The following is a 27,658-nucleotide window of genomic DNA, read 5'->3' as shown; positions in this document are numbered from 1 at the left end:
AAACACTAGCTTTCTATTTTTTCTATTCTATCTACTTGTTTTTCTTTGTGTGTGTGTGTGTGTGTAATACAGTATATGTATGTATGTGTGTATATATGTATGTATATATGTATGTATGTATATATATATATATATATGTGTGTGTGTGTGTGTGTGTGTGTGTGTGTGTGTGTGTGTGTATATGTATGTATATGTGTATATATATGTATATGTGTGTATATGTATTATATGTGTGTGTATATATGTATGTGTATATATACACCTTGCTACGTGTACAGTGTTAGGCTAACCGAGACTTGTCATTTGCACTTATATATTGTTGCTCTTTTGTTAGTTTTGACTGCTTTTATTGTCCTCATTTGTAAGTCGCTTTGGATAAAAGCGTCTGCTAAATGCCTAAATAAATAATAAATATTAGAAGTCATTTAACCCACAAATGCAGTTACAATGCGTTGAATATGTGCTTTAGAGTATACTGTCATTTTTATTTTGTCCTTCCTTGCTGTATTTGTCCTTGTAGAGGACATCAAGGTGAAATCTGAATAAGATGACATCATTGATGCGTGTATAGTAATAGTAAACAAAGCAGTTACACATTACGGCCTCAGGGTGTCGCTCTATTTACATAGTCTATAACATACATGCATTGCTCTTGCTCAGTCACATAATTGCTTATTTCAGGTCATTAACCAAAACATTTTTATTTTCAGGTTACGTTTATGCTGTCTGATAAGAGACTGTCTTGATTTTTTTACACAACATTAATTTGTATGCCAGAGCTTAATGCAAAAACGTTGAAGATCTATGTGTGAAGCAACTTTATGAATTGTATCTATATTGCACATAACTAGATACTTCAAAAAACTTTTAGAGTCCCAAAAGTGCTGAAATGTTTAATCGGCTGATGCAGATAATTTCTTTGTTGATATTGCAATATTAAAGAACCAGTTCATAATACAACGCATACATGGACCAATTACACTTCTTAGATGAGGAAGAATCGCTCATCACTGATACAATCACTGCAGATATTATGCACAATCGCAGTCACTACAGTAGCTACGGAAGAAAAAAACAGGACAGTTTTCTAAAAAAAGAAATGTTTACTTCAGACACATTCTTAGATGTCAAACAAAGCTGCATTCTTGTAATTAGAGTGGTATTCAAAGTACAGTTAAAGGACCTTATGACGGCAAATACAAAAAATATGTTTAAAAACTAATATGATAGTGCACTACAGAGCTACACAAACCAGATAATTGTGCTATGCACCTTCAGAGAAACAGTTCAATTCATATCATTCAACCTTAAACTGTTCCTGGCAAGAACTACCACTAACGAAAACAAAGATAAAAATCATAAGACTGAACATAGTGTTAACTTTACAAAAGGAGAATAACACAGTACACCTTAAAAACGTTGCATATATACAGCCTAACAATTCTTGTTTCTGCTGTATTACGCTTGAAGATGTGAATCGAGTACAATTGGGTTTATGGCATGAACAAGAACCTAGGCTACATCAGTAGCTAATCTACTCGTCATCCTCCTCCTCGTCATCTTCTTCCTCCTCCTCCTCCTCTTCTTCTTCATTTTCATCCTCATCATCTTCCTCCCCACCATCTTTTTTGGACAAGCCTGCGATTCCCTTTGTGCGGTATAGGGCAATATCCTACAGAAGACAAAAAATATGAATAAATAGGTCAGGGTGCATCTACAACGTAGCAAGTTTGAGAATGTTTAAAACTGTTCAAGATGGAAAGACAAAAGAAACTTTACCTTGTCGTACTTCTCCTTAAGCTTTGCTGCTTTCTTCTCATAGGGCTGCTTCACCTCAGCCGATGAGCTATTCCACATTTCTCCAAGCTTTTTGGCAATGTTTCCGATGGACAGACCTGGGTTCTCCCCCTTAATCTTAGAGCGGTAGTCACCACAGAAAATGAAGAATGCTGACCTGGGGGGGGGGTGGGGGGTGGGGGTGGAGAGAGATTTAATTAAACCAAACTATCTTGAAAAATGTTACATTTTCAATAGGAGTGCACGAAGTGAACATACGGTGGTCTCTTAGGCGCGTTGGGATCCTTAAATCGCCTCTTCTTCTCACCCTTTGGTGGGATGTAGTTCTTCATTTCTCTCTCATAGCGAACCTTATCTTGCTTGGCCATATCCTCAAACCTACCCTTCTCTTTGACAGACGTCGTCTATTTAGAATGAGAAAAAGCTGTTATCAAAAAGTGTAAGGTACATTAAAGAGCATATTTTTGCAAAGATTTTTTCAAATAAGTTTAAAAGCACAACATTTCCATAATATAACTTCATCATATTTCTCAGTGTTTTTCAGAACAGTACCTTCCATCGCTCTGAACACTTCTTGGAGAATTCAGAGAAGTTTACACTGGCTTCAGGGTGCTTCTTTTTGTGTTCTTCACGGCAGGTTTGCACAAAGTAGGCATAAGAGGACATCTTTCCTCTGGGCTTGCTTGGATCTTTACCCATCTTTACCCTCTTGTAAAAAAACATATTCTCAAATAAATGAAAGTGACATGCTATACTCTTTTAAATTTTGGATTCTTTTAAAATTATGATGCAAACACTTCCTACATGTATGTAATTATACACATAGACACATTTTAATATATATGTGTATATATATATATATATATATATATATATATATATAAATGGCATACTGCACACATACATACACATTTAAAGATTTTTGTTTTATATTTTATTTTCTATATATCATTATTACGTACTGAGGCACATAATGACTCTGAAAGAAAAAACATCAGCATGTTAAAACGTGCAGTGAAATCACATTATTGAGATGGACAGGGAGATGCACAAAGACCGCCTCAAGTTCACGGTGAAAGACAAGGACATCCTCCATTTCGTGAATAAAAACACATATTTAATGGGTTAATATTCATTCTCCCCCCTTTTCCTCGTTTATGTGTGTTTTACATCAACTGAACATTCATAGCAGCATCGCCCAAGAGCGGGCAGATATATTACATAGGGCCCGCCTTAAAATGCCTAAACGGTGCAACAATAATATTTCTTCTTCCATTTTGAAAAAGCCGTCTTCATGAGAGAAAGTCCCACTCAATTGTCTCCTCCCACATTCCTGGGTAATTTCGAGGACCCAAAATCACCGCACTTCGTCCGTTTTTCGCCCCTGGCCCGCCGCTTTCTGACATGATCGCCTCCCCTATGGAAGAAGTCGCTCTGTATGGACACAGTGTCTGTAACTATAAGCGCTATGCAATGGGAGTTTCGCTCTCGTAAGTCCGCCGTTCAACTGGAGCCACATGAGCACAGCTAGCAGAGCCAACATGGCTGCCTCATTCTCTCCCTTTATGTCTGCCAGCCAGAGCCGCATACACACAACACCGGCGGTGGGAAACCATATAAATAACATATTACCCCATCTTTCTTGCTCGCTTTTCCTTGGAAAACACCAGAGTTCACTAAAATAGACACTCGGGCTTTCGTACAAGTTTAAAAAGCAGTGCAAACGAGCTTGGCTGAATTTTATTTGATTAGTTAAGTTGAATGGCGCTTGCACCCCGTCAGTCTCTATCCCCCGCAAGCCAGCCATATTATATTACTGAACACGGCCGCACAACGTCCCGTTCTGAAGGACCAGGGAGAAAAATGCACACAATGACTAGTACATTCCCTCGGGACTGGTACATTTATCCGAGGTGTTATTTTAGTCTGTATGTGAGAATGCCAAGCACGTCACTGTCTCGCACAATAACCGCTTTAACGGAGACCCAAACAAGCTAACTGCTTTAGCTGGGATGGCTACCTGACAAATATTACAACCCATCCCATTAGAGGCTATTAGAATACTGTCATTTCAAAAGGAAAAAGCAACATTTTTTTTAATCTTCGGAAGATATTTTCAGTCAGGACATTTCACTCTGTTACTAAGCGCACTGATTGCATGACTGGCGAATATTCTGACAAAGATTTAACGCTCTGCTTTCACCAAATACGCAACTACCAACAGAAAATGGGTTGTAATATACGAAGCTATTTTTTTTTTTAATATAGTTAATTTAGGCCCTGACAAGCATATTTTGGCAAAACTCACCAACCTTCTCTATTTGCAGCCTCTGTGGATGTCTAGATAATGGGGCTTTGAAGTACAATAACACCGATGCGCGCTCTTCCAAGTGCGTGAAGAACACTCTGCTCACGAGAGACACAGTATACAGTCACGAATCCTATTGGCTACCGCCAAGTCTTGAGCGCCTGTGATTGGCTGTCGGCACACTATAGCCCGCTACGAGAGCTGAAGTGTGGTTGGCTGTTCATCGGCGAAACGTCATTTTTTTTCAACGGCGCGTGAATATAAAAAACCATCCACTGATACAAGAGTAATAGTATCAGACACCGTTTTGTACCGCAGGGTACTTACTATAGTACATGTAAGCACACAGTTGTTGTTTAAGTAAAGGTTTCAAATTGTATGATGAATATTTGCTTTGAGTACATGGTATTTCAAGGATTTCACCGCACAAATGAGCGTTGATAACTGTCGGAAGAAACTAACAGTGCATACTGTGTATACACTGAGTGTATACTTACTACTACTATATTGATCGAATTACGGAGAGACCTGGACAGCGAATGAAGGCTTTAACCCCTTTAAAGTATATCAAAACAAATTGTTGTGAGTTTTGCAAAGTACATTCATGTCATTCTACATATTAGATTAGTATGCGCTTGCAACCATAGCAAAAACACGCCGCTCGAGCGTTTTCTGGTGGGTACACAAAGCACAAGTACTGTCAATATTGTTAATTTAATTGCATATTCGCATGTCACACGTACATCACAAAACATGTTAAATACGTTAAAGTCTACGTTTGAAATCATTCAAACGGTTCTGTTTTAAAATCGCTCAAAGGCTGCATTTGATCCATGCACGAAATGTCCATTTAACAAACTTTGGCCAAACTCAATATAAATTAGTCCACTGATTATTTATTTTATTTATTTAGTCATTTATTAGACGCTTTTATCCCAAGCGACTTACAGATGAGGACAACAGAAGCAATCAATTGTAGTGTTAAAACAACTAAAAACAGATCCAAAACTAAAAGCTAAAACTTTATAAATACTACCTATACACGTTTTTAAAATAAAGAGATTAAATAAAAATGACAAATGCATACAACAAAATGTCAAAACTTAACATTTAAATGAAAAACAAAAAATAAAGCTAAAAACAATTCAAAATATTAAAGAACAAAAGGTATAAGACTAAGAGTATAATAATGATTCTAACATAACACTAAGCCAAACACCAAAAAAACAACTACATATGTGTGTATGTACAACCACACACACATACATACACATTTATAAATGTAATATATATATATATATATATATATATATATATATATATATTATTTCATTTCATTTGGTTTGTTTAAGTATTAAAATAACTCAAATTAAATAAAACTAAAATCTTAATAAAAAACCTATAAAGACATAATAAATTCAGACACCGTTTAACTAAAATTTAAATAAATGACAAATACAAATAATACAAATCAAATGACAGTAGTTTATCAGTAATCCTAAAAAAATAACGCTGCCAAACACACATGCTAAAAAACAACAACTTACTTACACATAGTAAGAAATGGTTATAAAAACTGAAACAGAAGCGAAACAAGTAAAAGGAAAGAGGAGAAATAAGAAGCAATACTTATTATTTATTTATTTTTTCTTTTCAACAAGGATTTAATAAACATAAATCACCTGAAATGTATGACTTTAATGAAAAATCCTGAAAGAACCAAACAGAAAAGAATGAATAGGCCTATTATTAATCTTTTATTCCTCATTGACAACATTTGTCGTAGTGAAGATATCAAAAGACTTTATAATTGTTTTTAAAACAGAAATCGAACAATACTTGCTTTTTTTTTTTAGCTATAATTGTTGCTTTTCTTTTCTCGTTAGGCTATATGTATTATATTGCATATAAAATTAGCATTTGTTGCTTATGTATGTTTTTGTGATGCCTTGACAATTCAAAAAATGGAAATCTTGAAATGCACCATGTTTTCCACTGAGCGGCGCTACGCCCTAATTAAATCGAACTGTAGGTTGGAGAGAAATCCTAAAGAATTTTGCCGATTTGTTTTCTGTTTCTTTAACGTTAACGACTCTTTTAGTACTTTTAACTAAGAAAAAAAACGTGGATACTCATGGACTAATAGAATCCGATTTTTTTGCATTTTCTATTGATTTTTTTTTTTTTTGCATAGGGCTATTTCGCTCACAAATGCATTGTATTCGTGGAGCCTTGATTTCAGTGTGCCGTTTACAAACTTTTTGGCCGCTTAACATTGTCAGCGAGTCTTTGGGTTTGCGTGCGTCATTGTACCTGCTAAAAGAGACCCCCTCGGAGAGTAAGTTAACACTCGCTCGCGCGCGCGTTGTTGTGCGTTTCCTATAACAACATCAGCTTACAGATAACCTCAGATAGGCATTAGCAATTCAGATCAACGGGTGAAAACTTTTCGAATGCATTTCAGGAACATCACAACAGGTGCGTCGGCTGCGTCCAAAGTATGTCAGCGCAAGATTGCTAGCAGTGAGATTCTCTTGTTGCAACGCACTGATCTGTAAAACGACGGAGCTCCCAGTGAACAGCGCGTGAAACAGATCCTGCTGGACACTTTATTGTCGTTTGGACAACAGTAGCAGAGGCTATCTGTCAAGTCAACAATGGCAAATTATGGTTAGAAAGTTTATTGTGATTTTAATATTTTCAATGTGTTACTTATGTATAAGTCATTGTTTTTTTCCCCACTGTACATTTTAATCTAGATGTTAACAAAAGATGGGAAGCATATGAGACCTCTCATAAAAGAGATTTCATCTATAGATCCATCCCATCTATTCCAGCTCTAAGGTGAGATTTTTATTTTATTTATTTTATTTTTTTAAGAAATGTGATGCAAATGTCAGAGGTAGGATTCATCTAACTTTTTGCTTGGTTCAAACACAAGGCCAAAAACATCTGGCAATATCTATAGAAATTCATTTGCACTGGATGATTCGGTGGGAGCAACTTCATACAGTGAAGATTTCTGCTGGAAGCCTGTGTCAAAGACAGCTTGCATAAGGTCTGCCACAGCATCAGGAAACCGAAGGAACAATCCACACCCAACCCAGGTGAACAGCACATTTTGTAATTTGCTGTGATTCTTGGCTTGCTGATGTATAATTTGAAAGTGTGTGTGAGTGTGTGTACTGGGACTGTTAAGCTTCAAAAATCACTAGGGAAAAATAAGTTAAAATGAGGTTTGGAAAAACATAAGGGTTGGTAAATGATGGTTATAATGTACCATACTTTCTTTTAACACAAAGGCATTCATGGTATGGAGGCATTCTGCAGATCAAATGAAATGTTTTAGTGGTAGTTCCCCTCTTCAGCTCCCTTTGTCTGAGAAGGAAATCCAAAAGGCTCTGAGTGCCCAGTACAGGTCGACCTACAGGACTGACTTTCTTGGATTACCTCAAGGTGAATTTTAGGAATTATTGCACAGACATTTATTTATAAATTTCAAAGCCATTTGAATCTTGATCAATATCAAGTTCTTGTGTTTCCAAAGATTATTATATGTCATGTTATAACAACTTTTTATGTTCTGTCTAAATCACAGGAATTATGAAAAACCATGCAATCTGTACACCTTTTAACCGCAGCCATGCTGTCCACTACTATACCCAGACTGAAATGAGACACAACTACCGCCCACCCAAACTGAAACTTGAGCTTCTGGGGAACAACTCTCGCTATGGGTGCAATAAGCTGCATGGTGTAGCAGCGAAGGGTATTGGTAAGCTTCCACTAAACTGTTACATTTCTGTTTGTGTGCATTGGGGATGAAAGACCAAACTACTTTGTTTGAAACTGATACGACAGCCAACCCTTGCAGTAGCCTAGACACAATGTAAACACAAAGGAATAGACTGAACATGCAATGATCAGATTTAAAGGAATAGTTCACCCAAAAATGAAAGTTCGCTTAAAATTCACTCACCCTCGATCCTTCCAAGATGTAGATGAGTTTGATTCTTTAGTGGAACAAATTTGGAGAAATTCAGCATTGCATCACTTGCTCACCAATGGATCCTCTGCGGTGAATGAGTGCTGTCAGAATGAGAGTCCAAACAGCTGATAAAAACATCACAATAATCCTTAATATGATTAAAAATCCTTAGGAGTTAATCAGGCAGTTAGTTAACAATTACAAAGAAACACTTCATAATTATTCATTTATTGCTAACAAAACACTAATATTCAAGTATGGTACACAGATGAGAGAAGAATAACACACTTTCCTTTTACATTTTAGTTCCTACAGTGATTCACAGTCACATCAATAACCAGGAAAACAGCAAACTGGAGACCACCTACCATAAACATTTTGGAGGTAAACATACCGATGTCTCCTCAATGCAAAAAACAAACCCACCTCAGACATTTCAACAGTTTTGTAAGAAACTGCCTGATACAAGAGAGAAAGAGTGATTCTGTGTTCCGCCTAAACTGTTAGAATACTTTTGGTTTAAGTGCATAAAATTACATTTAAGATTTAAATCTAAAACAAATTAGATTAGTAATAGTAAGAGTTGTGATATTTCGTTAGAGTATCCTACTGTGATCTTGCTTGAGAAACAAATTGACATAAATATAATTTCTAAAGTGTAGCATTTTATTGTGTTAAATATGAATTTTTTATTTGAACTTTTACCAGAAAAGAAGGATGTGAAGACATTGCACATAACCAGTCACTCTGCTGATGGATGTAAGGTGGAGAAGAACAATTGTTTATTGGTGCAAACCCCTTCCACACTGGAGAGGATGTCGGCCTGGCCTGGACCTTTATAATGATGCCATTTTGACCCATGAAAAGCTATATGAATATGTGTGCATTTTTTAGGCTTCTGATTTTCTTCCAAAAGAAAGTGCATTGCTACTTTTTTGAAACGGCCTTTATGCATCTTCGAATGGTGTGCTTAATAAAACACTGAAAGTAAACTGATAATAGGCATAAATCAAGAAGGATGTGAAGACATTGCACATAACCAGTCACTCTGCTGATGGATGTAAGGTGGAGAAGAACAATTGTTTATTGGTGCAAACCCCTTCCACACTGGAGAGGATGTCGGCCTGGCCTGGACCTTTATAATGATGCCATTTTGACCCATGAAAAGCTATATGTGTGCATTTTTTAGGCTTCTGATTTTCTTCCAAAAGAAAGTGCATTGCTACTTTTTTGAAACGGCCTTTATGCATCTTCGAATGGTGTGCTTAATAAAACACTGAAAGTAAACTGATAATAGGCATAAATCATTTTTTTTTACTATACACAGTTTCTGAGATTTGTTTTAGCCTCATTTGGCAAAAACAGATGCATAAAATTGTTCATGATTAGTCTCTTGGGAATAATAAATCTCTTAAGGCTCTATTGGTTCTGAGAATAGATATTTTAAGGATCTAGTAAAGACATTAAATATAATGTCAGGGGAGCTACTGATTTTTTGCCGGCAGCCATATCGCCCTGTAGCCCAAGACTGGTTGCCCACTGAAGCTAAGCAGGGCTGAGCCTGGTCAGTACCTGGATGGGAGACCTCCTGGGAAAACTAGGTTGCTGCTGGAAGAGATGTTAGTGAGGCCAGCAGGGGGTGCTCACCCTGTGGTCTGTGTGGGTCCTAACATCCCAGTAAAGTGATGGGGACACTATACTGTCAACAAGCACTGTCCTTCGGATGAGATGTTAAACCGAGGTCCTGACTCTCTGGTTATTAAAAATCCCAGGATGTCTTTCGAAAAGAGTAGAGGTGTGACCTCGGCATCCTGGACAAATTTGCCCATTGTCCTCTGATCATCATGGCCTCCTAACAATCCCCGTATCTACTGATTGGCTTCATCACTCTGTCTCCTCTCCACCAATAAGCTGGTGTGTGGTGGGCATTCTGGCGCACTATAGCTGCCGTCGCATCATCCAGGTGGATGCTGCACACTGGTGGTGGATGAGGAGATACCCCCTGACATTGTAAAGCACTTTGAGTGCCTAGAAAAGCGCTATATAAATGTAATGAATTATTAATTATTATTATTAAGACATTAATTTTCCTTCAAAGTAAATACCACAGATATCTCTGATGAAGTCAAAATTTACTGTAAAAAAGACTTGAAGAGGTTAGAAGAAAATCAGTTTATGGTGAACTGACACTTCTGCTGATTTTTTTTTTTTTTAGCATAATCAAATTTGGTGTTAAATGTGGCTCTCGGCATCATTATATACGTAGCCACACGACTCTGTTTTGTGTATCAGGTAACCTGAGACTCAGGTGTGCTGTGTCTCTAAGCTCGGGGAGGTCGGTACGCAGCCATAGCTCGTGCAGCAAAACAAGAAAGCAGCCTCTAAGGAGAACGAAAGCCAAGCCAAGAAGACGAGAGACTCTCTCAGATCTCTCCAGATATGCCGCTAGGCAGGAAAATTCGGGCCTCATCTGCTGGAGCCCAACTTGAGACCCATAACAAGCCCAGGTATTCTGCTTTATTCTTTTTTTATTGATCTATATCGTGACAAGGCTTCCTGTTCCCACATTTAAGCATTTAATTTGCTCAGTGCTACTTTGAAACAGCTCCTGATACAGAGACTAATTTCTTCTGCTTCATGACTTTCATCTTGGTATGAGGACTATGTTTCGTACCACATTGGTATTCAGCCATTTTCCAGCTTCTGACCTTGAGGATCACTCCTCCTGTTGTTCATAGTGTTTACTGTTGTCAGGGAATAAGGAAGATGGTTAACGCTGGTGCCAGGCTGGAACACTGTACCAGTTTTTGTCCTTGAGGATTAATTCATTTTTGTTTTGACAGACAAATATGAAGATTTTGCTTGTCTCTAATTTGATTTGGCTTAACTCACCCTTGGCTTTCACTTTGCAAAATGAAGTTTAGGAGGTGTAAAGTTCTCCCTTTGACAGTAAACTTACTACTTGCCTTTGTTTATTCAGAATAGCATGGCATACAACACCATATATGATATCCAAGATATATGATCTTTTTTTTTTGTCATAACAGAACAGATGTTTTATCTAATTTCATGATATCAAACTGTATAGAACTCTAATAATCCATACATAAACACAAAATAGTTAAATCTTTTCAATCTGATTATTTATCTGAAGATATTTGATTTATTTGTTATTACTCATGGCCTAATAATTAAGATATAACTTGACACTTAATATTCTGCAAAGAAACGTTTAAATGTTCATATTAAAGAGCATAATTTTGTATGCATCATTTTTGGATGGGCAACCACTGCAGAGTAATCTGTCATTTATTTCAACAGAGTGCTTGAACTTGCACCCCAGTAAGCAAATCAATTACTTTTTCCTTAGCAAGCCCAAAATTGTTTGTGCTAGAGGTAATTTGCCATCTGACTGCACACTGAAATAGGCATGAAAGTTATAGTCTGTATTTATCACTGTAGAAGAGCAAGTAACCACAAGAAGGGACACTGCTAACTACATCTTTCAGTAGTGTGACAGTAGCTCAGCTGTTTTTAGTAAATTGAAATGTTCATGTTGCTGTTTAATGCTGTCAGCCTAATTGTTTTTGTGGCAAATGCATTACTTATTATAAATTCCTAGGCCAACCGGGAAAGCTAATTTACTTTGGGTTCCCTCTGCAATGTCCTATGGATTTTTAGTTTGTGAGTAAATTGAGGTCTGTGATTACTTGAAGAAACTTTTCAGTCTCCAACTTGAATTGTGAAGCAGCTGTTTTTTAGTTTTGTTTGAAAAAAAAAACTTAGAGAAATAGTTCCCACAAAAAATTTAATTAGCTGAAAATTTAGTCACCCTCAGGCCATCCAAGATGTAGATGAGTATGTTTCTTTATAAGAACATAGAGAAATTTAGCATTATGTTATTTTCACAGCAATGAATAATTTTATATAATATAGTAATTATAATATAATTTTACATATAAAAAAACTCTATAAAAATCCATTGGAGGTTCAAGAAGAAATACTTTGTGTGTGTGTCTTTTTTCATGCTATAGCCTATAATTTCTTTATTCATGGTGGATGTTTTGACTGGCATGTAATTTTTTGATTTCTTGCTGACAGTAGTCTGATGAAGCAATTGGCTTTTGATCCACAACATAATTAAAGGGCATCATGTTGCAACAAAGTCATTTCAATTTCAAGTGAATTCATTAATGTAAGGAGCAGAACATGCAGCCTGTCGAAAACCAGCAGCTGTTTAATTTTTTCTGACATGCTGAAAGGTGCTGTTTGATCATCCAACAAATGTCAAACAACACTTGTCGAGTTATACTATGTTGAATTATCATCCACCATCTAGTAACTCTATGATGTTGTTCTCTGTTTATCCTCTCTGTAGTTCTCAAATAGAGTTAATACATGTTCCTTCAAACTCACATGTTGTATGATGATTTGAAATTTAATGTATTTTTACTGTCCTATATAGTTTGAGCAGATGGTGTCCATTCATGATCTAAAGCACATTAAACTGGCTTATGATGTAAGTATTCAAAATATTTGGATTACTTTGAAATCTTAAATAACTTTATAAAAAGTGGTTTTCTTAATTATGTTCTCTTGTGCAGGAGTTTGCAAAGGCTGGCATCTATATGCTGGATTATGAAGAATTCCAGTCTGTTGTGAAAAAATGCCCAGGATTGAAATCAGTTGTAAGTATGATTGCAGCCACTGCCTTTCTATGATGAATTATCTTTTTCTCTGTCTGCAAAATACCGTACTGAGAGATTTAGATATTCAGTTATAAACTGTTGCTGATGTAAATGGATTAATGGAGGCCCACGGATTGTACAAGATTGTACAATCTTTCCTTTCTCACTGTCTTCTCACCCATTTCTTTGGCCTAACACTTTTCGAAATGTCACAGAAAGATTCTCAAATTCAGCAGCTATTCATGAAGATCGATTACACTGGCGATGGCAGAATCGAGTGGGTATGAATAATTCACTGTTTCCCCTTTAAATCTCAAACTTGCTCTCATTTAATAGATGAAGAGACGATTTGTTAAATGCAGTTGAGTTTTTGCACTTGAAAAACCTTTGGGCAAATTGTCAAAATGGGACTCATTCGCTAACCTTATATACAGACATATTTGTGTATAAAAACTGCTCACACTTCAGGTGATTTCTATTTTCCAAACATGTAACTTATTATATTTTATATTATATAAACAGTATTATATTTTTATATTAAAATATTATATTATTCTATTGATTTTAGTCACAAATATGTTTTTGAATGAGACTCATTTAAAATTCTCAACACACTTCCATACCAAATTCTATTAAAGTCTATTTAAGTGTTCGTCACTTTCTTTTAGCATGAGTTCTGCACATACATCTACCTGGAGAACAAAGAGAAGGAAGAGACTGTGCGTCGCAGTAAGATGGCAGCCTTCATATTACCAGCTAGCGTCAAGCCTCTAAACCGCGGGGAGCCTGTTCTGAGAATCCACTTCCCTCCTAATGGGACAGTTGTGACTCTTAGAGAAGATGGGGTTGTTAGTTTCTGGACCCCCAGGCTTTATTTGAAGAACAAGAAGAATGTGTTTGTGGGTTACTTTTATATTCCGTCTGGATTCTTTTTATTTGTTTACATCACATGTAATGAGATTCTGCATTTTATTTATTTTTAATTATATGAATCCCCTGTTTTATTTGAATAATTTTCATATTTCTCTATGCAGCCTGACAGATCCATTGGTCGAAAACCAAAATGGGCTACTGATTTTGTGCCAATGCCAGAGTATAATAAACTGATAATTGGAACAGGGTAAACTGCTCTTACATACATTTATTTTCACTTAACTAAACCTTTATTATGCACTGTAGAGTACATTACTTTCTAAAGAAGATTTTTGCCCTTGGCATGCTAGTTTAAATGAAGTAAATTTGCTGATGCTTTTATGCAAAGCAACTTACAGTTATTACAGGGACAATTCCCTTGGAGCAGCCTGGGGACTGCTCTGCTAGACAAGTACAACTATGTAACTTTATAGTGATCTTAGGAAAAACTTTCTGATTTTACAACAGCCACATCTGTTCTTAGCCTCAGCCAGTCTAAACAGCTTCTCTTTTCCCACTTTACAGATCCAGAGAGATCCAGTTTTATGAGCTTTCCACTTTGGAGCCTTGCTGTCAGTTGAGTGTACTAGAAACTGTGCCTTTAAACCTGGATTACTGGTGAGCAGTGTTTTATCTTTGTTCAATGTTATCAGATATGATTTTAGTTATTATTTAAAACACTTAATTAGCTTCACATTTACAATTTAATATGATGTTATATAACATATTACATAAGAAACAAGGTTTGAAATAATAAGGGTATGTTATGTTGGCTCATGCATTTTTTATTTTTTGTAATGAAATTTTTAAGAACAAGAACACAGGACTTTCTTTGATGATATTTCCATGTTTGCTTTTCTTATAATAAAAAATATACTCTTGTTTTGTCAGCTCTACTGGCCCAGATGAATGTATCATTGTATATGGTGATACCCAAGTAAGTAAACGAATGCAGTCCAACACATGAATTTTATATAATACAATGTATTTGTTTGATCGCAAAGCTTCTGGCACTCTAGGGCTGTGTGAACATCCTACTAATGAAATCGGTCAGGGAGAAACTGAGGTAAACAAGATTTTTTTAATAATACTCATTTTGCATGTGCAGTTTTGTAAAACAAAATTACAAGATCAAATCATGCAGACATGTCCTAATTTTCATAATTTAATGAATAAATTAATTAGCAAACTGATGCTGTTCTCTGGAGAGCTGTGCACATAGATATGTGAACGATAACTGACATGCTAAGAATATTTTATGACCTTGCTTACTGTGTATGATACTTACCTTATTTACAGTCCAGGCCATAAAATACATGTTTATTCTATAATTACAACATAAGGAAAAAACAGACAGGTGTAGAGATGGCCTGGACAGTCATTTGTGTAGTATTTTTTTATTCATGTTTATAAGGTTGTCTCTGCATTTATGCCCTAGATTATGGAAAAGATTGCCGCAGGTTGACAATGTGCCAAACATAAGCATTGACCATGCAGTTCAATCTCCAGAAATAACATTTATCAGATGGAAATTCCACCAAGACTGGGTGTCAAAGGTCAAATGTTTATTATGATTATAATATTAGTATTAGTAGTATTATTTTAATGTCGTCTATTACAGTGCACATGAATATACATTGAAATTAACTGTAAATATTCCACTCGAAATGCATTAGTGCATTGAGAGATGATGGATAATGCTGACAGAACATTTTTTAGGTATTCTTTTTTTTTATGATTATCTCTTTTCTGCAAAAGAAAAAACAAGGGTCTAAAATTTTGCTGTATTTTATTATCATTTCAGGTGAAATATTTTCAAAGCATACCTGCCATTGTATCCTCATCAATGCATGAAGATGCTGCCCTTGTTATAGGTAACATTTAAAAGTTACTTCTGTTGTTTTTCTTTTTGCAGTACAGTGGGATAAGGTGATTATTTTCTTTTCTCTCATTTAGTATGGTTATATGTTACCCCAAACTCCAAAAAAAGATGAGAAATGATTAATACAATTAAGCCTATTTTTAAGGACTATTCAGTTTTTTTTACATTGTGACATTATGACAGTGATGCACATTCCTTTCCTGATTATTATAGTCTTACGGTAATGAGAATCATAATTAAAAATAATGAGAAATACAAGCAAAAGAAAACATACAAGCATACTGTGATAAAAAGAAAAGGGGTTGAAATATGTTTAGATGAATTAAAATAATGTCATAGAGCAAAAATAGGATTCAATTTATTAATGCAAAATTTTTGTTAACTTTTTTTTGCTGTTGATTTTAGGGTGAAATATGACCTAGAAATTCAGATTAATTCAAGGGTGTGTAGAAAATAGTGTTCCTTGCTTTCTCACTTCTTTCTGAGTGATGTCTGTTTAACATGGCAGGAGGAAGAAAATAGCAACTCTGGTGTCTTGCATGTTTAATGCCAAAAGCTAGATCTGTCAAAACTCTCAATGTAATGAAGCTCCGGTTAAACTCATTTGAATAACACGCTGTGACTCAGAAAGAGGGGAAAAGGGTTCGGAATCTGTCAGCTGGGATCTGTTTGAGTGGATATGTATGTATGGATGTTTGACAATCTGTTTTTAATTAGGAAGCATTCATCCATCAACCTACATGCAAGAGCAGATGAGAGAGAAGACGGAAGCGTGCGGAGAGGGAAAATCTACAAAAGTCGCACAGAGGGCAACCAGCAATCAAACAATCTTCACTGTTCCTAAAGGAGTCACGACCTTTGACTTCTGTAAGAATCGAAATCTTTTGGTCACCGGTGGGATGGACAAGCTGTTGCGCATGTGGATGCCATACGTCCCTAGGTGTGCCTGATATTCTAATGATATCTTCTTCATAAACTGGCATATTTCTGATTCCAGTTCTTTTGTTGTGTTCCAGTTCTTTTGACCCGGAGAGGTCAAGTAGTTAATGTTAATGAACCAAAACTTAGTGACTTTGCCCACAAAGGGTATAACAAGTCCCCCCCTTTTTGTTTCCCTACCTTTTTACACTTCTTGTGTTCCCAGTCAAAAATGATCATCCAAAAAAATTGCTTGTAAATCTCTCATTATGGTCTTTAATCAAAAATCTTGAAATAAATCTTTTGTCAACTTGTTTTCTTTCAATTTGCACGTTTTAAATTTCTTTTTAGAACATGATTGATCATAGGCCTCAGTGATCTAAGATTATGCATCAGGGTTGCCAGGTCTGCGTAACAAAACCAGCCCAGTTGCTACTCAAAACTATCCCATTCGTGGCCAAAACTATAGCCCAATCATCTTCTGGGGGAAATTGGCTATCAAAATCCCTCCAAAATCATTCTCCGCAGGGGGTAAGTAGCCCTATTCCGCGGAAAAATAGCAGACTTGGCAACACTGTTATTCACCTCAGTTTGTGAGTGACTATTGCTATAATTACAAGTTGAAAACAAGGTGACAAAAGATTTAATTCAAGATTTGTTGATAATAAAGCATAAAGAGATATTTACAAGCAATTTTTAAAACGCTGGTCGTTTTTGACCGGGGTACACCAAATTATACAGTACATGGGTTAACTATCGTAAACAGTTTTTATTCTCCTGGACAACTGCTTTTCTGTTCTTTAAGAGGATATGAAATACACACAGATGATACTGTGTGTTCAAATACTGATGTTCTATGCCAGTCTAGTTATTTTACATTTTGAAATGGCAGAAAACCAACCGGGATTTTGAAAGGTCACGCTGCCCCTGTTTCCTACCTCTGTATCGCCTCAGAAGATGGGCACATTTTCTCAGTCTCCACAGACAACACCGCTAAGGTGAGAAATTAATTCATTACTCAAAAGTCAAATCTGGATTTTTGACCATTTCTTGATCTGAAAAACCCGGGCATTAAACTGAGCTGCAGCGGTTTTTTCTGAATGTTCATAATCAGAAAAACCAAATGCAATGTAGCACCACTGATTATCTATTAACTTGTCTGTTCATTTACTCACCCTCATGTTGTTCTAAACCCGTTTATAAAACGAATAGGTCCTTGATTCTGATTGGTTGAGCCGCGTTCGACGCTGTTGTAAATTACTCTACAAACATACATCTTTGTTTACTTTGTGTGTTGCTTGTCAACTGTTTCTGCGGAACTACATTGTTTGGTGGAAGAATACTGTTTTTATTAATATCATTACACTTTATTTGCACTGTTTTATTTAGTGAAACCTAACTACGTATATGGAATAACCGTTTTATAAAAGCAATAAGCCCCGTGAAGCTGTGGTTTACAGTGATTTTATAACAGCTAAGGGGGTTTTAGGCACTCCGCTTCGCGTCATGCCTAACAACAACGGCCCTTAGCTGTTATAAATTCACTGTAAACCACGGCTTCTTGGGGCTTATTGCTTTAATGACATTCTTTTCTCTATATCCTAAACACAAAAAGGGAATTTCAAAGCATATTCGTATCACTCCTGTCAGTATAATGAAGGTGAATAAGGATGGGGGCTGAAAAAAGAACTTGTGAAGGTTTATCTTTTCTATGAATCAGTTGATCCAGTTTACTAAACAACAGTTATTTTTTGACAGTTGTTTATTAGTTAATGAATCAGACTGATCTGCCGGTCTTTTCATCATGCAAAGCTATTCATAAGACTTGCAATATGGACCACTTTTATAGTACTTCTATGATGCTATTGAATCCTTTTCACAGCTTGACAGCCCCAGTCCTCATTTACTTTTATTATTTTGCAAACAGTGGGCAGGATATTGTTTAAAATTCTCCTTGTATGTTTGACGTTAGAAGGAGCTTCATACGGGTTTGGAACAACATGAGAGTGAGTAAATGATGACAGGGTTTCCATTTTCTGTGAAATATCCCTTTAATTAGAGAAACGGAGCAGTGCAACATAAATATGAAAATATATTATTTTTGTATGATGATACTATTATTTTTCTTTTAGATATGGCATATTAAGGATCAGACATGTCTGTTTACTGCACATCCAAAAGCAAGTCAGATCCAGGGAGAATTATCTGCATGCCTCTACTCTTCAGCTGTGAAGGGGCTTTACATTGCCTCAGATTGCCTCGCCTTACTATCCCTTCAGACAAAGTATGTTATATAAAGAATATTTCAAAGCTTGTTTTAGGTATCATTTGGCTGTATATTTAGTTAGAATTATCATCACGCCATTCAGCATCAGTTGTCATGCATTTTGCATCCTTTCTCCTTCCATATTCCATCTGTTGTAGACCACAGCCTAAAGGCAATCAGATTGTGTCCCATAAAGAGCCAGTGTTGTGCTGCGGATACAGTGAGGAGTTTAGGCAGGTGGTGAGCTGCTCTGAGGGCTCGGTGAGTGGTTTTGAGAAACACATTTTTCATATTCATAAGTTGATTTTATAAAACTGACATAATGTGTTTCAAGGTGATTGAATGATTAGTAAAAAAGTAAAGATACACTACCATTGAAAAGTTTGGGGTTTAATGTTTTCTCCTGCTCACCAAGGCTGCATTTATTTGATCAAAAATACAATAAAAAATTAGAATATTGTGAAATAGTCACAGTTTTCAGTTTGAATATATTTTAAAATGTAATATTTATTCCTGCACTTTTCAGCAGTCATTACTCTAGTATTCAGTGTCACATGATCCTTCAGAAATCATTTTAATTTGTTGATTTGGTGCTCAAGAAATATTTCTTCTTATCAATGTTGAAAACATTTGCTACTTAATATTTTCATGGAAATTGTGATACATCATTTATCAGGATACTTTGATAAATACAAAGTTCAAAAAACAGCATTTATTTGATATAGAAATCTTTTGTAATTATGTAAAGGTTTTCAATGAGTCTTTACTGAATCAAAGCATTGATTTCTTACCCTAAACCAAACATAACTAATCTTGCAAGTAGTTCATACGACTTTTGTGATATATTTCATTTCTTATAAAGCCATTTGATTGCTTTGTGTGAGGAACAAAATGTATGGGTATGGATTTGTTTGACTTTGGAGTTGGCAAACTGAATCAGGATATTTTAAGATGTTATTGTAAGTAGTCAAGTTTCCTTGAACATAAATTTGAGCAAAAAGTCACTAAAAATAAATAAATAAATATACAAATAAAAATAATGAAATAATACAAAATAAAGGTAAAAAGAATAAAAAATAAAGTTAAAAATAAATACAGAAAATAATTAATAAAGGAAAAAAATAATACAAAATTAATTTAGGACTAAATTGAATTAAAAATGAATTGTATTTGTATTATTTATTATTTAATTTTTTTTACTATAATTACATTTATTTATTTTTAGTTTATGCAAGATTGGTCTTCCATAGATTAGGAAAGCAACAGTTCCTCTTGTCTAAAAGTAGTGCTTTAATATATTTACTTGAATTCAGGTTGTCAAAGTCTGGGATGTGGAAACTGGTGCTCAAGTGTTTGAGTATGGATGTGCTCACGGAGAATCTGCAATTACCTGCATGGCATTTGACCCTAGCGGAAGGAGGTTGTTACAGCTAAATATTTAATATGACATTGCAAAATATTCATTTTTTGCTGTATTATTTTGCATTCTGTTTTTATTTTCACCTGCAGGCTAGTGACCGGTGGAAGAGACGGCTGCCTTAAGATGTGGAACTTCAACAATGGCCAGTGTGTGAAGATACTCAGCAGAGGTCAATAATGCCTCCTAGATCTTAATGTGCATTTGATTGATTTTCTTTGCTCTTGAGTATGACTGATTATTCAGAGTGTTGAAGATATGATCTCACACTCCCTGTAAAGCTGTTGTGAAGCAAAGAGCCTTGCATTATGTTTTCCCCAGATGGAAGATGTGCTGAGATTTGTGACTGCTCCTATCTGACACTGCACAGGAACGCGTGAGTCTCTGCTGACTGCCAGCCCCATAATCTTCATGGATATTATGCCTCTGATTTTTTGGCTGATTCGTTCTTTTATTTGTTTTGGCAGATTTGTGATTTCTGTTGGTTGGGGCCGCAGGATTGACATTTACTTGGTGAGTATAAAGTGACCACCAGCCTGCTTCCCTCACGACCATATTTTATATCAGCGTAATTCCCCAGATGGCTCTCATAAAATAGTTGACTGCCATGACCTGTTTCTTCCCCCTGGTACTCTCGCTTTTATTGCTGTTCACTCCATTTCCATATTTCATTTACTTCAGCGTTCCACCCTCCTCAAAAGTGCTGGAGTGCTGTTTGGTGTGGTTTATTCCTCCATTCCCTTCTGACAAGTCCATTATTCCATCTTTTACAAGAGCTTTTGTTCTCTTTAGAAAAGAGAATCTAAGCTTTGTGGGAAAAGATACCCTAAATACATGATTATGACACCACTGGAGAATACATATTTCATTTTTATTCAAAATTTCCCCTCCATCTCTTGTCAATTCTGTATTAAGTGTTCAGGGTACTTTGATTTATTCATTTTGTTTCAGTGTTAGAGAGATATTTAATATGAAAAAACAGATCCCACTCTCTTCGCTGTTGCTCTTTATAATGTTACATTTAAGACTTGTGCTTGTGAATAGATGCAAACTTCTGCAAATGAAAAATTAGATCAATTCCATTGCCAACAAAATACATTGAAATAATTAAAAGTTTCATTTACTGACATGTCTTATACAATAATAGACCCTTTATTTACTTTCTCAGGGACACAGTTAAAACAGATCAAATCAAGCAATGTGTGATTAGTACTCGTAACATGTTGGTCAGATGGCCCCTATATATCTGAAAGGACCATTCTTGACCAGATTAAGCTACAATATGCTGTTTATTTTTTTTTTGATGCTTTTGACAGGACTCCAAAGAAGAAACTCAGTTCAATCAGAGACCAAAACCTTCCTGGCAGGATGATGTGGTATTAGCATCTTCTACAACATACAGTTCACTCATGTCTACATGCATTTAGTTTGAATCCTCTTCAAATATGCAGGGGGACATTGGGTAATGTGTTGAATGTTTGACAGAGAAATGGGCACAAAGAAGATATACTGTGCATTGCTCACTGCACACCGCATCTCCTGGCCACTGGCAGCTACGATGGGGAGATCATTGTATGGAATGTGGTGTCTGGACGCATACAATGTCGCTTCCAGACCCCTCAGTCTCAACAGAGCAGCAGTACTCATAGTATGCCAATATTTCTGTGAATTTTCAGTGAATAATGATTACTGTTCTGCTGATTCTCAATCAAATCTATCGTATGAAAACTTGGAATATAGTGCACAAGTCATATAGACATAATGAACTTAGATTTTGAAGTGAAAAATCCATTTAAAGAAACAGTTCACCCAAAAATGAAAATGTACTCACTCTCAGTCCATCCAAAATGTAGAGTTTGTTTCTTTATTGGAACAGATTTGGAGAAATTTAGCATTGCATCACTTGCACAACAGGTCCTCTGCAGTGAATGGGTGCCGTCAAAATGAGGGTCCAAACAGCTGATAAAAACATCACAATAATTCAAGTAAGCCACACAACTTCAATTAATGTCTTGTGAATTGAAAAGCTGCGTGTTTGTAATAAACAAATTGATCAAGATATTTTTAACCTCAAACCATTGCTTCTAGCTAAAATATGAGATGAGCCATAATATTGCTTTCTCCAGTTAAAAAAAAATTGTCTTGTCTGAATTAGGAGAGAAATACATCAAGATCAAACATAATTTAAAAGTGAAAACAGTCCAAAACAGTTCATCCTACAGGGGATGGACTTTTTCACTAGAAGAAGTGTTTTGGGTTATGGACTCAAATATGGATTTGTTTATTACTAACATGCAGCTGTTCACTTCAAAAGATGCTAATTGGTGGACTGGAGTCATGTCAAGTACATGTGGATTATTGTGATGTTTTTATCAGCTGTTTGATACTCTGATTTTGACGGCACCCATTCACTGCAGAGGACCCAAAGTGATGCAATCCTAAATTACTCCAAATCTGTTCTGAGGAAGAAACAAAGTCATCTACATCTTGGAAGCCTGAGGGTGAGTCAGTTTTCAGGAAATTTTCATTTTTGGGTGAACTATACCTTTTAAGAGTGAGAAGGCTGTCCATTTGTGCTTGTGAATGTTTTGAGGTGTTGCAATATGCAAGAGGACCTTATGTGTTGTTTATTTTTTTAACTGCATACAATAGTTCGAAACACAAGTGTGCTGAGCCTCATCTTCCTAAAGACACGGGCATTTGTTCCTGAATTGTCCTCTTCTGCTTGGCTTGTATCCTCAGGGTCTCAAGGTAAACTGGCCTTTGTAATGAATAAAATCACAGAAAGAAGAAAATCAGTTCATATATGCAGAGCATCTGATTTCACTAAACATATAAAATCTCTATCAAAGGTAATGTTAATTTCTGGAGTGTTCTGAATGGCGGGAAGTTCATCACATCTTTTCAGGCTGTAAGTATCTTGTATTTTATCTTTCCTCAAGTTTGATTATAAATTCAGTGACAACTGAATGAGGCAAATGTTCTAATTAAAGCTGTCTTCTTTTCAAGTCTCAACTTCAGCAGCAGGTTGTGAAACTAGCTTTAACACGGGATGACAGCATGCTTTTTACAGCCGATCATGTCGGCTTCATCTATGTTTACAATGTCAAGCAATACGCCCTGGGACCCGAACAAAACCCTCCTAAAAGTAAGGCCAGCCCTCATTTTATCTGCATGACTCAAAGTATGATTTTTAATGTTTACATTGAGCCTTGATGTGGTTTTATTCATTTCTAGAGGTGAACTTCTGGCGTGCGCATATCAGCAGCATCACTAGGTTGGTTCAAAAAGTGAAAAAACGAACAAAACACCACAAGAACATAACATTTATGCTATTCTTTTCTTTTAATTTTTTGCTTAATAGTTGCTATTTATACAAAAATATATCTCATTAACATAATTGACATAATTTATTCACCTCAAGCTTGAAGATATTTGACAAGGACCAGTTTTTGCTTACCTCCTCATTGGATTGCTCAGTTCGGCTGTGGAGTATCCATGGGGAATTTATAGGTACATCTGATAACTTGCATAGATATTTGTCTTCCAGAATGATTCTTTTGAGTTGGTTCTTTTTTCTGAATCAAAAACAAGCAGCATCACCTATAGTAGTGTGGTCCGACTCCCGAATGAATAATGCTATTGAACTGGTTCTATTTCAAGTTTTGTTCTTCTGTGGAAACATGATTTGACATTATTCAGGCCCAAGGTGTAAAATCCACACAATTGTGAATCTCGAGTGAGATTTTGGAGCTAGTTTAAGTTGGACCTTCGCTACACTGTTGACAATAAACAATGGACATTCTTCACCGGCAAAGGTTTTTAAATTTTGATGTAGCTTCACAAGACATAAGCTGTACGTGTTTATTCACTAAAAACAACCAAGTCATCAAACTGATTCATTCAAGAATCAAAATGAATGACCATCTAAACTACACTAAATTCCACAGGTACATTTGGACAAGAAGAAAGTTGGAGCAGCAACACACCATCTTCCTGGAAGCACCCTGCTGTTCCCTACGAGATTCTCATAGATCCCTTAAGTATGCCATCTCATCCCGTACTGGATATAGAAATCAATCTGTCAGATGTCTCGGACTCTGAGAAAACTGAAAACGTAAACAGTGAGGTAAGGTATTTGGATGAAGCTTTGTGTAGTTGTTTCATATAGCTGTTTTCCCCACTAATGGCTCAGGTGGTGTTACCGAGATGAAAATCTGGCTTCTAAAACACTCCTAATGTGCTCTTAATTGCAGTTGGATGTCCTCATCGAGGAGACTGACCCTCCATCAATCCTCAACGATAAAGATATCGAAGAAGGAACAAACAACTCCTGGTCTCTGTCTGAGCCTGGAAGGAGGTTAGTATATAATTTCATGAAAGCCAAAAAACGAATAAAAACACAGCTAAATGTAAACTAAGCGTTCTCATTAAGCAGTAATAAATGGGATATTCTCCAATTTTTTGGATCACAGGCAACGCCATGCAATACTAAAACATGGCAACAGAATGAGTCTCAAGGACTACAACACTTTGAGGGACTCGGACCTTATAGTTACCCCAACCACATGTAAAAGACCAGATCTTTCCCTCAGAAATATCGATTCATTCGTATCCAACGATGCAGAAGAATAGTCACTTCAAAGTCAATGAAAGATGAGGACTAGAACGAGGCCAAATAAATGTGATATCAAAAGAGTGGAGAGTTGTTTTTTCCATTGGCTATGACTTTATGGTTTAAAGACATGCACTTTCGACGTTTATTTTCAGTTTGTTTAATTTTTGTATTTTTCTAATGCTTAAAGTTAGTTAGTTTACAATTCCGTCATCTTTACTCACCCTCATGCCATTACACACATACAAATTGCCATTTTTGTCTATACAATAGACATCACTAGGGTCCAAAATAACATTTTACATGTTTTTTTTGTGTTCCACAGAAGAAAGTCATAGAGGTTTGGAACAACATGAGGGTGAATAACTATTCCTTTAAGAGACTCTTGTGAAAAATGTGGAATAGAAAGTTTAGAGGTGTTTATTTTATTGTGATTTTAAACTTGCAGCAAAAGTTTTAGGCACGACACAAAGGAACAAACATCAATTCTCTGCATCAACAAATTTCACAAAGACAGCGGGTGCATTTTCACCTGCACAGATATCGCTGTCAGTATGTGCTATAAATAAATTGTGAATTTAACATGACATATCCTATTGAATGCACAGCGAAAATAAAGCGGAACAGTCAAGCGTAAAGCAGCAGCTCTTGTACATCCATTTTTGATATTGCAAGCTTTCACTTTGTTTAGAGCCACAGTTTCAGTATGAGCGTTCTTTCAGTAAATCTGTCAATACAGTAGCTGTTATTTTGCTGTTCTCTCAGTATTTTTGTTGACAGCTATTACATCTACATTTATTAATTTCTTTATCTAAAACCATAAAGCCATTAAAGCATGTTATTCTATATATTTTTAAATTTTCCTTGTTTTGTTTTTGGAACTGCATTCATAGTCAGAATTTATTTGGACAGCTTTGAGTCCAGACTGAAACTGTGGAGAAAACGTCTCGGGTTACTTATGTAACCATGGTTCCCTGAGTAGGGAACGAGACACTGCGTCCTCTAGGTTTCTGGCCATGCTGCGGACGCAAGCTTCAGACGAAGAAGTGAACGATGTGTAGCTCCCGGCACCGATTTATACTGTAGTCGCACCGGTAGTGACGTCATGGCTGTCGCCGGCCAACGAGTTGGTGTTTTTTCAATGTATGCTTCAGATACGAGTCACGACGAGGCGTTCCCCATAGCGACCCCTAGAGGACGCAGTTCGAAGTTCCCATGAAAGGGAAACAGTGGAGCTTTAAGGATTTCAAGATACTACATGAAGCTGAACATAAGAAACAAGTTTTATATCTGCATATTAACATCAAATATAATAAACAAAAAGCTTTATTTATCGGTTTATATGACTGAATAATGCACCAGCAACCACGTTATATGCAATCCAGCCATACTGCGTTACCAATATAATAAGCCATTAAATATTGGCATGGCTGTTATTTGCTTAATTTTGAACAAAACCAGTGAATTCCATAGTCACATTTTCTGGGCTTTTTTTGTTGTGTGGCTGCTCTGGTTGAATGTTTTCATCCATGGGAGAGTCAACTCTGGGCTTGGATTTGGAAACTATCTCCTCACAAATGTTGTTGAGTGCCTGGAGAATTGCAGAAAAAATATATGTAATACTATTGCAAACAAATGCAAATATAACTGAATTCATTATAAATGGGGTTTAATAACACGCTTACGAAATGAATTACTTTAAAAATCCTGGTTTGTGATTAAAAAAACATTGTGATGTTAAAAGATTTTCATTTAAATATAAATTAAAATCTGTCAATTAAATGGCAATCAATCGATAATTAATTTTACAGATGCTTAAATATATTTAGAACTGTATTACTAAAGAGAGAAATGCCTCGCAGTAAAAAAAGATTTTTAAAAGCTTTTCAAAGTTGAGTAATGACATAGAAAGACAGCTAACACCACCCCCCTGTGGCTGCTCGGACATAGAAATCAATGCTAATTACACATAAGGTTATTCTTAGATGTGTCTCCCCTGGTGAAATGCTTTTGTGAAGCTTTTAGTCTTTCCTTACCTGTAATTTCTCCTTATTCTGAGTTCTGTGTATGGCAGGTTCCTGATCAGGTGTGCATTTATCCTGAGAATCCTTTGTGTTTGTCATCCACACTTGTGTATCTTCAACACACACTCTGACCTTGTCCATGTCCGTATGACCACGTCAATATGTCAGTAACTGTCACTCTGAGAGACAAAGTTCGCAATATATATTAAAACACACCTATACAATCAGTTGTTAAACTGGTTTTAAAACTTAAAGGGATAGTTCACCCAAAAATGAAAATTTGATATTACTTTGTTTCTTCAGTAGAACACAAATGAAGATTTTTAACTCAAACCGTTGCAGCCTGTTAGTCATATAATGGAAGTGAATGGGAATCACGGCTTTGAGAGTCAAAAACGCATACACAAACAAAACCAAATTAAACCCTAAATCCTAAACAGTATTTATTTAGTTTTTTACCTCTAATTCACCGCAATGTCAGAACTGTCCTGAGCGCGTCCTCGACAGCCAGCACCTGACACGTCTTCTTCTTGCTTTATGGCGGATCGCAGACTTATAAGTGCATTACCACTACCTATCTCTCAAATGGACCATTGACACTCCTAATTGAGATTGTAGATAGAATGTTAATGGTCCATTTGAGAGATAGGTGGCAGTAATGCACTTTTAAGTCTGCGATCCACTGTAAAGCAAGAAGAAGAAGACGCGTCACGCGCCGGCTGAAGAAGACGCGAACGCGCTCAGGACAGTTCGGACATTGCGGTGAATCAGAGGTAAAAACGATATAAATACTGTTCAGTTTCTTGCACAGATCGATCGTTTCGTGTCTTTACATATCAATGT

At 36.1% G+C, this 27,658-nt stretch overlaps 4 protein-coding genes across 5 annotated transcripts in view; 2 read left to right on the top strand and 2 right to left on the bottom strand.

Moving 5' to 3' along the window:
• Nucleotides 1–1,118, bottom strand: part of LOC107587941 (protocadherin Fat 4-like) — a 20,389-nt gene extending 19,271 nt beyond the window's left edge. The window contains exon 1 of the mRNA XM_016275914.1: nucleotides 1,108–1,118. Coding sequence (XP_016131400.1) covers nucleotides 1,108–1,118 — 11 coding nt within the window. The remainder of the gene's footprint in view (nucleotides 1–1,107) is intronic.
• LOC107587330 (high mobility group protein B1-like) lies at nucleotides 880–4,223 on the bottom strand. Of its 2 annotated transcripts, none has more exons than XM_016275073.1 (5): nucleotides 4,110–4,223; nucleotides 2,350–2,505; nucleotides 2,056–2,201; nucleotides 1,780–1,954; nucleotides 880–1,672 (listed from the first exon to the last, which is right to left on the bottom strand). In XM_016275073.1, the coding sequence occupies exons 2-5, from the start codon at nucleotides 2,494–2,496 to the stop codon at nucleotides 1,535–1,537; spliced, it is 606 nt and encodes a 201-aa protein (XP_016130559.1). In that variant the 5' UTR covers nucleotides 2,497–2,505; nucleotides 4,110–4,223; the 3' UTR covers nucleotides 880–1,534. The 2 variants fall into 2 exon arrangements, with proteins under 2 accessions (XP_016130559.1, XP_016130551.1); XM_016275065.1 differs by having other exon boundaries at nucleotides 4,106–4,186.
• A 2,704-nt stretch (nucleotides 4,224–6,927) lies between these two features.
• On the top strand, nucleotides 6,928–8,977 carry tex26 (testis expressed 26). Its single transcript, XM_016276309.1, has 6 exons — nucleotides 6,928–6,949; nucleotides 7,047–7,212; nucleotides 7,408–7,561; nucleotides 7,704–7,880; nucleotides 8,400–8,477; nucleotides 8,802–8,977. The coding sequence occupies exons 3-6, from the start codon at nucleotides 7,414–7,416 to the stop codon at nucleotides 8,933–8,935; spliced, it is 537 nt and encodes a 178-aa protein (XP_016131795.1). The 5' UTR covers nucleotides 6,928–6,949; nucleotides 7,047–7,212; nucleotides 7,408–7,413; the 3' UTR covers nucleotides 8,936–8,977.
• Nucleotides 8,978–10,532: 1,555 nt separating this feature from the next.
• LOC107587932 (WD repeat-containing protein on Y chromosome-like) lies at nucleotides 10,533–24,811 on the top strand. The gene is made up of 30 exons (XM_016275901.1): nucleotides 10,533–10,600; nucleotides 12,472–12,493; nucleotides 12,559–12,612; nucleotides 12,698–12,781; nucleotides 12,997–13,062; nucleotides 13,450–13,680; nucleotides 13,816–13,901; nucleotides 14,219–14,311; nucleotides 14,585–14,630; nucleotides 14,713–14,759; nucleotides 15,132–15,249; nucleotides 15,498–15,567; nucleotides 16,293–16,515; nucleotides 17,386–17,491; nucleotides 18,626–18,777; nucleotides 18,918–19,020; nucleotides 20,073–20,179; nucleotides 20,269–20,348; nucleotides 20,498–20,552; nucleotides 20,644–20,689; nucleotides 21,493–21,552; nucleotides 21,662–21,824; nucleotides 22,829–22,927; nucleotides 23,029–23,087; nucleotides 23,186–23,324; nucleotides 23,414–23,453; nucleotides 23,601–23,689; nucleotides 24,127–24,305; nucleotides 24,433–24,536; nucleotides 24,652–24,811. Exons 1-30 carry the CDS (start codon nucleotides 10,533–10,535, stop codon nucleotides 24,809–24,811), a joined length of 2,949 nt encoding a protein of 982 aa, XP_016131387.1.
• Nucleotides 24,812–27,658: the final 2,847 nt, after the last annotated feature.

The sequence above is a fragment of the Sinocyclocheilus grahami genome, unplaced genomic scaffold (genome assembly GCF_001515645.1).
Source record: "Sinocyclocheilus grahami isolate Dianchi unplaced genomic scaffold, SAMN03320097.WGS_v1.1 scaffold6.1, whole genome shotgun sequence".
Taxonomy (NCBI): domain Eukaryota; kingdom Metazoa; phylum Chordata; class Actinopteri; order Cypriniformes; family Cyprinidae; genus Sinocyclocheilus; species Sinocyclocheilus grahami.
The sequence above is the reverse complement of the archived record's forward strand: the minus strand, read 5'-3'. Positions and strand labels throughout refer to the sequence as shown.